The 12,943-nt window shown below is 36.3% G+C and overlaps 1 protein-coding gene across 3 annotated transcripts in view; it reads right to left on the reverse strand.

The window, feature by feature from the left end:
• Positions 1-12,943, reverse strand: part of VPS36 (vacuolar protein sorting 36 homolog) — a 30,763-nt gene that overhangs the window by 16,832 nt on the left and 988 nt on the right. For all 3 annotated transcript variants that reach the window (XM_088021808.1, XM_028105300.2, XM_028105292.2), the window contains exons 2-4: positions 6,379-6,447; positions 3,634-3,704; positions 669-783 (exon numbers count right to left, since the gene is read on the reverse strand). In XM_088021808.1, coding sequence (XP_087877934.1) covers positions 669-783; positions 3,634-3,704; positions 6,379-6,447 — 255 coding nt within the window. The remainder of the gene's footprint in view (positions 1-668; positions 784-3,633; positions 3,705-6,378; positions 6,448-12,943) is intronic.

The following is a 12,943-nucleotide window of genomic DNA, read 5'->3' on the forward strand; positions in this document are numbered from 1 at the left end:
AAAATGTGAAGCCAGAAATTAGGGCCAAAACATCCCTACACTCACAAAAAAATCAACTATATTGTTTAACTACAGTGAGAATGATTTCAGTTAGTCGCTTATCTTTTCTTAGTGCCTACCATGTGAGGAGTGCTGAGTGAAGTGCCATAGAAAAAACACATAAATAATTTAGGGTATCAATGAGATAAACACACACTTGTAAATGTCTGAAGAATACTTACACAGTGACTTACTACTTGGAACATGTAAACTATCATACTATGGAGTAAGTACTTGAGTGATGAGATTTGTGTGGAGTCAAGAAAGACTTCCTGACTTAAGGCTGGTGTGAGCTACCAGATACTGAGATGGTTTAACATTTCACTGCATTATACTCTGCCTCTTTAACCAAGCTACTGAAAACTTTACTAGTAGCCTAATGGCATGACTTAGCATTTTTACAGCTTCTGCTTTTTCCTTGGGACCACACCCTCCTGTTTCCCGTTCCCACCAAAACCTAAACTTCGTATTTTCTACTGATAAGGCTTAAGATATAAAAATTTTATTGTAAAAATATGGTGAAACCTGGTATGTTGAACAATATTGATTTACATCATATTAACAAACAACAACAAAAAACACACACAAGCACACGTTTCTAGTCCACTTTTACGCATATAAAAACCTACCTCAATCTGGCCATGTTCTTTGAAGGAGAGTTTGATGTAGGAGTTCTTAGTACTCTGGAACGGACCAGGTTCTTTGTTGGGTGGAGCTGGGTGAAGATGAACCACTATTTTGGCACTAAAGAATAAATGTAATGAATTTAATTACCTTTTAAGAATGCCTAATTCTATTTTCATAATTTTTAATATATTTTAGTTCACTTTTAAAATTCATGTAGAAACAAAGGACATCCTGAAAGGAATCCTTTTAAACTTTGTATTAATTCAGCATTAATGAACCTTTCAAAAATACCTCTACTTACAGCTTATAAGCTCTGAACCAAGAAGTTCAAGTTACTAGCTCTATGGATTAATTAAAAATGTGGTTTCAAACAAGTAAGTTCAAAATAAGTTTGCGAAATTTGGGACAGTTCACTATTTTGGTTTATGATTAGGGTTTTCCATGTAGAGTCATCCCCAGAGGTTACCAGGGGGTCTATAATTTCTGCCAAAGCATCCTACCCTACTCATTTGAAAACAAAATGTGAAAACTTATCTGTATAAAACTGGCCAGCTGACATTTTATTCCATCTCCATCCAAAACTAACATTCTACGGTATCATTTTTGGAAAATGCCACTCAATCAACAGCATGCTCTAGAAGATAATCCAACAGCAAAAACAAATCTCAAAATGCCGCTGTGCTAGGAGCACAAACTACCATAATCTTTATGACTATCATTATCTTCTGTGCTACTAAAAATACCATTGTATTGGTTCAGCTTTATACGCCTTTCCCCCCAGTCTGCTCAATAAACAATCTCCTTCCATAAATGAGCAAAACCAAAAAACTCAGTCAAAATACTTTGCATACGCAGCTTAGGGCTTTTTCTTCATGACCACATTATAGATTCACCTATTCATTATTCTATCTTGTTTAGGTCCATCTGATTGCCTAAATATCGCTACTAAATTGAAACACCATGTGTGGGGCTTCCTCAGTGTAGTAAACGGTTTGGTTAGTAAACTAGGGCCAGACTTGTAAGGACTCTTCCAAACCTATTCCTTTGTGGTGAACTTAAGTCAGGTGAGCAAATAAACTATGCAATCACAGTAACAGGACTGTCTGAAATGAGCAGTCAGGTAGAGCAACAAAATACGGCAATTAGGTTAAGGTGACTGAGCAGAGCATTACACAATCTTTAAAACTGAAAAATCTGAGCCCCACTATCAGATTTTGTCAAAGGAAACTCAATGAAGAATTAAAGATTACAGGACAAAATGAAGTTTAAAAATCTCAAAGTCAGCTAAAAAGATCTGGGCCAGTTTTCAAATATATTCATTTCGCAGGTCATTCAATTACCATATTTCAAGTTTAAAAACCACCCAATCAAAGATGCATCTTGGGATGAGACATGTTAAAAGGTGAAACTATATATACAATTTTGAATCAATGAAATATGGTAATTGCTTGGGGCAAGGGAGCTGAGAACTAAAGAGAATATTTGAGAAACGTTAACCTGACGTATTATTAAATTCTTCCTCACTGGAGATGTTTAAAAATAAGACACTAATGGGAAGGTAAATATTTTAAAAAATTTTTGTTATACAGTTTAAATTTCCTTGGAACACAGCAGAGGAAAATTCAAATGATCTGCAACACCTTCAAGTTTTACTTTGTAGAACTTAAGAAAAGCAATATACACAAATATCGAATCATTATGTTGTGCACCTGGAACTCATACAATGTTATATGTAATTGTACCTTCATTAAAAAAAAAAACTTAGTAAGGTGGAAAAAAGTGACAAGGGGAAAAATAGAAATTAGAGAAATAGCCTACTCTAAAAGTCTGTGCTTTTATTAATCTTTTTAAAACGTCAGTTTCTTTTATGTCAAATAAACAATCTTGCATCCTAGCTACAACTTCATAATTAAGGCATGCATTGCATTTCCAGTGAAGTTCAATATTTGTTTCACCTCTACTGAAGTAGCTATACTAAAGCTCAAAATGGGCCCACAAGGAAAAAAAAATTCTTATCAGCAATACTTGTTCATAAGTTGCCCTCAATTACATTCACTTAAAAGCCAGAATTTTATGTACCTGATTAAAAAGAAACATTTTAACGTGTGGCTTTAAACCAGGGTGATCACAAGTCCTGGTTTGCCTAAAACTGTCCCATTTTATGCTTCCGTGGTCCAATTATAAACAGCACCCCCAGGGCACCTGGGCGGCTCAATCAGTTAAACATAAAACTCTTGGTTTCAGCTCAGGTCATGATCTCATGGGTCGTGGGATCAAGCTCCGCATCCAGGCTCCTCACTGGGCTCCGTGCTCAGTGGGGAGTCTGCTTGAGAGAGTCCCTCTGCCCCTCCCCACAATGTGCTCACTGCGCACGCATGGTCACTCTCTCTATCTCAAATAAATAAGTAAATCTTTAAAAAATAATGAAATAAAATAAATAGCACCCCCTATTACTTTTATAAATGTCCCAATTTGGACAATAAATATTATGAAATATATTAGATACATGAATAAATGTGAAATATTTAACACTGATATCCGAAAAGGTCAAAGTGAAGAAACTTAATGATCAACTAGAAATAGGAGTAACATCAGTCATTTTTCTCAGGTAAGTCACTCCTGATTTTAAGTACTAGATACAAAGACATGTCAAAGCGAATGTTTGTGGAAACACATGCAATGACAAGCTGGCCAACACTTATTTATTTTGATCCAAGGATATTATAGCAAACCTTAGGACTTGATTTGTGCTTTAGGAATGACTTCCATTTATCCATGAGTTTAACGTAGGAAACATCTTCTTAGGGGGCTCCTGACCAACGACTATTCTTTATAAAGCCCCAAAACACAATCATTAGATTCATTCCCACATATGCAGTCATGGCACAATAATAAATCTACTAAGTTGATAGTAACAGCTTGACTGGAACATTTTTGTGAAAAAAGACTGCACTAGAGACACCTCACCTTTTCCCAATTCCAGCTGCCTGTTCTTCAATGAACACAATATGGGAAAGAGGAATGGCCATGCAGCACTCCTAGAAGGAAATCAATACAAAACATGATTCATCAGATTCCTTGTCAGAAATCCTTGTTTTATAGTATTTAAGAGTGTCATGCACCTTTACTTAATAATAAAAACAATATAAAAAATTGTAAAATGATTTTATTCCTTAAATAAACTAAAGGAAAAATGGGATGAAAACAGTACTGTGGTGGCATTTTGCCACATGGAAGAATGTAAGAGGTTTAAAAGCCGCTGTAACTACTTTTGTTTTTACAGTAGGTACATCTTTTTAAAAGCAGTATTTATATGAAAACTTTTTATATGTAACACATCCTTATATGGAAAAAAAACCAAACCAGAACAGGTAAATCAAAACAACTTTAAGGAGTGTGCTATACAGGTGATCTTTTTTTTCTTTTTAGTTTTCTACACTTCACTCACCATTTTTAACAGTAAATACTGATGTAGGTTCCCTTTATTAGCACATTTAACTTTAAGTTATTATAAATGACTGGCATTTAATAAGTCTAAGGGTTTCTAAATTAGCCTCTTTATATGATAATCAAAAAATGATGCTAAGATTAATTTATAAACATATGTTTTAAGGACACCTATCCTTCCAAAAAAGACTTTTTCCTAAATATATACTTCTTTTAAAAGAATTAGACACCATTAACAGCTGTAAGGTATGCATTACCAATAAGGGCAATATCACCAATAAGGGAGCAAAGACTGATTCTTGGGGGCCAAAAAGAGTCAGATTTTACAATAGTTAGTGGCCTTTCAAAGGGCCTCAGTACAGTATATAGTTTGCCTGTAAAATTAAAATTTCGGGCGCCTGGGTGGCTCAGTTGGTTAGGCGACTGCCTTCAGCTCAGGTCATGATCCTGGAGTCCCGGGATCGAGTCCAGCATCGGGCTCCCTGCTCGGCGGAGAGTCTGCTTCTCCCTCTGACCCTCCCCCCTCTCATGCTCTATCTCATTCTCTCTCTCAAATAAATAAATAAAATCTTTAAAAAAATAATTAATTAATTAAATTAAAATTTCATGGTGGAGGGGGCAGCAATTATGAAAATAACAGAGAGTGGTTATTTTACTGGCAACACTGAAATTTATACACACATACATTTCACGTTAAAGCTCTTTGGAATTAAAATAGCTTTATACACATAACTTGTTCTCTCTTCCTAGAAATAAAAAAACAGGGAGGTTTCTCCTCTTGCTGAGTGACTTAGAAGCCATTCTTCTCAATATCTAGGTAAAAGCATGTACTTCCTGGCAGACCCATCTTCCCAGAGTCTCAGGAACAGGTTGTTCTGAGGACCCCTGACAACAATTGGGAGAAATATTCCCATCACATACAGAACATTCAGGTATGTGGTAGGTTCTGACTGGTGTTTAAAAACAGAAGTGACCATGATTCTTTCTCTATTCAGCAACTACAGACTTCTCTGGAGCTGAATGAGGGACAACCCCTAACTCCTCTATCTGCACTCCATTCAGAGAGATCATATGGGACACACTCTTTTAAAACTGTGAAAATGGAAATTTATTGCATTTTTTAGTTTTGACGGAAAGGAAAGGAAAGGAAAGGAAAGGAAAGGAAAGGAAGGAGGAGGGAGGGAGGAAGGAAAGAAAGAAAGAAAGAAAAAGAAAGAAAGAAAGAAAGAAAGAAAGAAAGAAAGAAAGAAAGAAAGAAAGAAAAAGAAAAAGAAAGAAAGAAAGAAAAGAAAGAAAAAAAAAGAAAGAAGGAAACAGAAAGAAAGAAAGAAAGAAAGAAAGAAAGAAAGAAAGAAAGAAAGAAAGAAAGAAAGAAAGAAAAAAGACTTCAGTAATTTAAAACCTAGAACATTTTTCATGTGTCTGTTAGCCATTTGTATGTCTTCTTTGGAGAAGTGTCTATTCATGTCTTCTGCCCATTTTTTCTTATTTGTTTTGGGGGTGTTGAGTTGAGAAGTTCTTTATAGATTTTTGGATACCAGCCCTTTATCTGTAGTGTCACTGGAAAACAGTGTGGAGGTGCCTCAAAAAGTAAAAATAGAGCTACCCTATGACCCAGCAATTGCACTTCTGGGTATTTATCCCAAAGACACAGATGTAGTGAAAAGAAAGGCCATATACACCCCAATGTTCATAGCAGCAATGTCCGCAACAGCCAAAGTGTAGAAAGAGCTGAGATGCCCTTCAACAGATGAATAGAGAAGATGTGGTCCATATATACAATGGAATATTACTCAGCCATCAGAAAGGATGAACACCCAACTTTTACATCACCATGGATGGGACTGGAGGAGATTGTGCTAAGTGAAATAAGTCAAGCAGAGAAAGTCAATTATCATATGGTTTCACTTATTTGTGGAACATAAGGAATACCATGGAGGACATCAGGAGAAGGAAGGGAAAAATGAAGGGGGGGAAATCGGAGGGGGAGATGAATCATGAGAGACTATGGACTCCGAGAAACATACTGAGGGTGTTAGAGGGGAGGGGGGTGGGGGGATGGGTTAGCCTGGTGATGGGTATTAAGGAGGGGACGTACTGCATGGAGCACTGGGTGTTATATGGAAACAATGAAGCATGGATCACTACATCAAAAACTAATGATGTATTGTATGGTGACTAACATAACATAATAAAATAAAATTTTAAAAAATAAAATAAAAAAATAAAACCCAGAACAGATTTTTAAAAAACCCTTTATCTTACATGATTTTTCTGATCTCTCCAAATTAGTCGATGTGTACTAAGAAGGAGGGTCCCAGCATCAAATTTTATCTACAAAGATAAGATCGTCACAAAACATTAATGTATCACTCAATGTGGTCAAATTTTCCTCCTCACAAATTATACAATAGTAAATTAATCATATAAACATTAGAGAATTAGGCTTACCATAAATTAAAGAGAAGCAATACTACACACTTCATAAGCTATATATATGTGTGTGTGTGTATATATATATAAATAAAATTGGGAAAAAATCGCAAACAACCTAGATGTGTAACAACAGGGTAGTAGTTAAGTCTAGTATGATACATTCATACCGTGGAATCCATACTGAGGTTAAAAAGAATGAGGTAGAGCTGCATGGACTTTCACAGAATTCTGTGACAGAGTTAGGGGGGACAGAAAGCAACTTACAGCATATCACATAGAAGGTAATCAAATAGAAGAAAGAGATAATCTGCATATCCCCTAAACTACATTGTGAGATATATGCACGTGTATACATATACACATACACACATTAGTAGGAAAAGATATAAATGGAATACTCCCTGATCTGTTAACAACGATTATCTCAGAAAAAATGTGAGGAAATGGGAAGAAGGAAAGCATGGGCACCCTTTTAAAACTATCCACTTCACTATTGATTGAATTTTTTACCATAAGATTGAATTTGTGTATAGCACTCATATAATTTTTTAAAATAATCTTTAAATAATAAGAAAATAGACACAAACACATACAAAAATAAGTGTGGCTAGAGATTCAATCAATGGCACTAGGACAACTGGGTTGCCCAGTAGAGAATAATAATAATAATAGTAATAATGTTGGATTTATACCTAATACACCACACCAAAATAAAGTCTAGATCAAATATTAGAGTCAGAAAAGTATAAAAGTATAGAAAGAAATCACGAGAGAATTTTTTAAATAATCTAAGAGTAGAGAAGGTCTTTCAAGGAAAACACTAAGCCCATTAGCATTAGAGGCAAAGATTTATAAACTGAACTCCACACACAGGCACACAAATCCCTCATGGCAAAAACCACCAAGAACAAAGATGGCAGACTGGGAAAAATAACTGTAACTCACATCAGAGACAAAGGGTTAATTTCCTTAAAATATAAAGTACTCTTACCAATCAATTTTAAAAAAATAGCTTGTAATCAATTAGAGAAATGGGCAAAGACTATTAACAGAAAGTTCACATGAAAGGAACTACAAATGATTCTTAAACACATTAATAGGTGCCCAACCTCACAGATAACAAGAAAAAGGTAAATTAAGAGAACATGAGGACACCCCTTCATCCAGGAGATGGGTAGAGGTCCTGAAAAGCTTGATAACACTGTGCCAGTGAAGTATGGGGGAAATAAGCATTTGCACACATTGCTGGAGGGACAACCACCATGGAGGGCAATGTATTAATATCTATCAAAAATACAAACACACATATCCTTTGATCCAGTGATTTCACTTTTAGGAATTTATCCTACAGATGAATTTGTACATGTGCATTATGATATACTATTAAGTTATTCATTGCTGTTTGCAAAAAGCAAAATATATTAAACAAGTTAAATGTCCATCGAGAAATGTACACTCACACAACGAACTGCTACTCAGTCGTTAAAAAGAATGAGGAGACTCTTCATCTACATATTAATTTGAAAAAATCTAAGATGCTATTGATTATGAAATGCATCCTGATTCCAGTTGTTAAAATGTGTGTGTGTGTGGGGGCGGGGATGGGCATTTAGAATTGATGAAATATGGTAAATTCTCCACATAAGCAAGATTCAGAACTTTGTATGCATAGCATATTACAAATTTACATTTTAAAAAAGGAAACACAATTTACTTTATACAAATACCTATCCATGATACATACGCACAGCTCTTTAGAATGATACACTGGTGGCCTCTGAGGGGGACTGAGTGACAAAGAGACAAAGGTGAAAGGAGACTTTTAACTTTATACTTTTTGTGATTTTTGGATTTTTGTCATGGGATTGGGTCACCTACTCAAAATATAAATGTAAAAAATATTTTTAAAAACTATAATACAATCACACACACACAAAAAGATATGCCAGCTATATCTTTAGGACCGAATCCTTAATCCTCATCCTTTGCTATTATGCATTGAAAAGTATATAAATAAGCAAATTTTAGAGTTGGAATCCAGGAGATAATATACCAAATCCCTTCATTTCTGTTAAAATTAAGAAATATACTGGAAGTCTCTATTAACTCTAACCACTAGGAAGTAGAATTTGTCATAAGGTAGGACTTGCTTGTATCCTTTTGAGGAGTAGTTAGTTATTTCTAAAATAAGTGTGGCTAGAGTGTATAAGGCTGGTCCCATTTTAAGGCCACCTTACAAGACAAACTCAGAGGGGGAAGGAGGGTGTGGGCAAAATGAGTGAAGGGGAGTGGGAGATACAAGCTTCCGGTTATGGAATGAATGTCATGGGAATAAAAGGAATATAACCAATGATATCGCACTGGGACAGATGGTGGCTACACTTGTGGTAAACACGGCATAATGTATAAACCTGTCAAATCACTATGTATGTTGTACACCCTGAACTAATGTAACATTGTGTGCCAACTATATTCAAATAAAAAAAATTGTTTAATAAAAAAAACTCAAAGGAAAGCATTTTCATAGGGTCCAGTTTATTACAAATAATCCTTCTGAATTTAAAATAATGTGGTTAAAAATGTCTGTCAAGTGAATAACCGATTAGGACACTGTTATATATCATTAAGTAAAAATAATCATAAATTTAATTATATATGCAAATCGACATTTATTACAAGATACTCATGATATTAACAAAGAAAAAAGTAGGTTTCAAAGTAGTACACATAGCATGATTACACACACACACACACAGCCACAAACAGAGAATGTGCCAAAACTAACTGTTTATGGGTAGTAGGATTACTGATTATTTCAAGTTTCTTCTTTTGGCTTACCTATATTTAACAACTTTATAATTTGTCTAATGAAAAAAATAAAAAATTTGTTACAACCATATTTAACTTCGTGTAGTCTGAAATGTGCATATTATTTGTTAAATCAAACATACACAAACACTTTTTCTGTCAAAAAACTCCTTGTATAATAAATAACCAACCCCTTTTTAACATGAATTTTGAAAAATTATTTTCTAAGAGTAAGGTATAACTTTATTACTAATATGTTAGTCATTATCAATATGGTTAAAAGCTTTAATGGTAAGAGACCTACTGAGTCATCTAGTTTAAATACGCTCTGTGAGAGATCATTCCACAAAAGTACTTCAACCCCTCAGAGAAAAGACTTGATGAGTTCCATGTTTTCTACTGAATCAGAAGTAAAACATACATACTCCTGGCACTTAATTCAGTCTGGCTTCAAATGTTTGGGCAAAACCAAATAATTCAGTTTAAGAGATTTTAAAAACCTCTTTTTTGTGAATGAGTAAGATTTCCCTTTTCCAAAAACAAGTATTTTATCAACTTGAGAGTACACGATGCTACATTACAGCCTAACAGTTCTGATTAAGAAAATGTACTTTCTCTTACTGAAATTCAAGCATTAAGGATGTGAATTTAAAAGCTGAAGGCAGAGTGTATTCCGTTGCTATGTCAATTACAATGTGCAAACGTAAAACGCAGCCGCTCTAAGAGAAGAAGTTGTGTAATACTTCCCTTCAGGGATTCCAAGGGATTATGAGCTAAACCTGATAGACAAGTTTAGGCTGGTTTGCTCCTGCCACTCAGAGCCAGAATAATTTTAACTACTTAAAGGTTGATGGAACTTAGGCATTCGCTGGATAAGCTCTTACCCTGTTTTTTTTTTTTAGTATTTAACACTTTTCTGTTATAAAAGTAATACACTGCTGAAAATCTGGAAAAAAAATTTAAGTCTAAAAAAGAAAATGAAATTACGTAATCATACCAGGCAGAGTGTATGTGTGTATACACACACGTATACATATGTGTATGTGTATATATGTGTGTGTGCATGTGTGAATAATCTTTAAATAAAATAAAATGAAGCCATTATATTTATAGTTTTATAACTTGCTTTTTTCAACTGGTGGCCTGTCATCAGCAATTCCTCATGTGATTAAGACTTGTCCTATTTAATTAACAAAAACCTATTGTTTCCGATTTTCGCTATACGTGATAATATAGAATACATATAACAATGCTGAGATAAGCATCCTCATTCATTATATTTTTATGCGTCACTGATTATTTCCCAGGGGTAAATTCCTAAAAGCGAAACACCTAGCTGAAAGAAAATAAACGTTTTCCAAGTCTCCCAGTAAATGCTGCCAACTTGCCACTTTATACACTACTAACCTGCTTTCATTGTATTTTTGAATTAGCTGAGGCTATAGAAGCTTCTGTGAATTTAAACAAATGACGTGTCTACGCTGCTTAGGAAAACAACATACTATCCAGTCATAATGGGCCCATGAGAACTATGCCTGTAGAAACAAGCAGGGACACATTTATTCACAAGAGACGCTTGGGTGCTTGGGCGGTGGGAAAAGCAGTCTACTGTGGCTCCACCAAATACTAAGTATGTGACCTCAGACGGTCACAGTTTCCTCAACTACCAACTAAGAGCCTCTGTGTCCTCATCTTTGGGCGTATCCACTATATTAAACATTACATAAAGAGTCTGACACCGGTGACTTCTATATTCGTGAAGCACCGCAGCCCAGCGAACAAAATGCAGGCTTTGGGAGTCTGATCAATAGAGATTTAACTCCTGTCTCTCCCGCTAACTAACTCTCTGCGGGCAAGTCACTTTCTAAGAGTTATTTTCTCATCCATAAAATACTCACCTCATATGCCCACGGAGAGGATTAAATGAGATTGTGTGTAAAGCTCCCGGCACATAGTAGGTGCTCTAATTATCCAGGTCTTTTTTTTTTTTTTTCATGTATTTCACACCCACGATGAGCCAAAAGATACAAGGATGAGTAAGGCACACTTTCTGCCCTCCAGGAGCGACCACCTGATCTAGTAGACAGCCATGTGCACGCTTGCCTCAGGAATGTGTTAGGATCAAAGCTATGGAGGCTAAGTAGACTTGGACTGGAGTGCCCTAGACCAAGGAAGCCACTGAAAGATAGTGAAAGGGAACTTGACCAGATCTGGAGGCTGATATGGAGCTTCCTAGAGTCTTCAGACTATGTGAGGTCTGGAAGCCTTCCAGCAGATGGAGGAAGCCAGGACGTGGGACTTTCCCCCAGGAATCAGTCTAGCCCTCAGCCACACAGCTGAGCCACACAACTAGCCAGTGACTCATTAGATAGATGCAGCTCAGGGACTGCAGCAGTGAGCAGGCTTGTCTTAAAACTCTGCTTCAATTTCAGGACACCTACATCCCTCCTCACTACCCTCAGCTTTTAGAACAGTTAAGAATTCCTCAGTAGATTAAAGGGTCTTAACTAAATTTTTCCCAAAACCTTGTTATTGGTCCTCTGATAACTCTACTTGTCCGCTAAAAGAAGCAAAAAACTTAAAAGGAAACACTAGAATACACTGGTCTAGCAATGGTTTTTCATATACAGGTACTCATGGTTTTGTCTTTTTATTGTCTTAAATAAATCGTAGTTATATTATGTGCCAGCCAAGATGTTCCTAATTTGTATATTGGAGTTACACAGAACAACAGTGTGGTGCCCTGCAAAAGTGTGACTTCCTGCAGGGACTGTCTTTAGTGGAGTCTCTGAACACCAATCTATGATTGTGAGCATTCAGTTCTGAGAGAGAGGCATAATCAAACGGGCTGAGGGAGGGGAATTTGACTATGCTCCCCATTTAAAATAGTTCCAGAGGTTGTAACCTTGGCGCAAAAAACATTTAGCTTGTCACTCCAACCAAAAGATGCAAACTCAATTTGAGATCAAGTTAATAAAAGTGCTAAGGCAGGAAATCAAGTAAATCCAAGCAAGTTATTTTAAGGAAAAGACACTGACTTGATAATGGAGGCAACACAGTACACGGAAAATACCCTCAGGGAGGCAGAACACCTGGGTTCTATGCCATGTCGACTGTGCTCCCTAGATAGCTGTGTAACCCCTGCCCTCCATGACCTAGGAGGAAGGAAGTCTCAAGCTTCTGCAGGCACCGACCAGGAAAAGCTATGGGTCAAGGAACAAACGCAAAAGTACAGAAGGAAGTTACATTAATAAAACCACAAAAAAGAAGAGACAGCAAGTGAAACTTCTGGAAAATAAAAATGCTGGTGAATAAACAGGTTTTTAACATTTTTCTAATTCCAGCTTATACATTTCATCCAGAAGAAGTTAGTAGTTTTGCAACAGCCCTCCAACCGGTCTCAAGGGCTAACTTGCCTCAAGCTTATGCACGCCTCGCTGGCTGACCGAAGTCCCTTGGTGTGCAGCAGAGCTAACCTACTTCCCGTGAGACTTGCAGACCGCTGGCCTTGAGGGGTGGACCAGACTTTTGCAGACCGCTGGCCTTGAGGGGTGGACCAGACTTTCCCAGAAGATAAGGCCTGACT

The sequence above is a fragment of the Eumetopias jubatus genome, unplaced genomic scaffold, assembly GCF_037043125.1.
Source record: "Eumetopias jubatus isolate StellerSeaLion01/CBP00866 unplaced genomic scaffold, mEumJub1_p1.0 scaffold_3, whole genome shotgun sequence".
Classification (NCBI taxonomy): domain Eukaryota; kingdom Metazoa; phylum Chordata; class Mammalia; order Carnivora; family Otariidae; genus Eumetopias; species Eumetopias jubatus.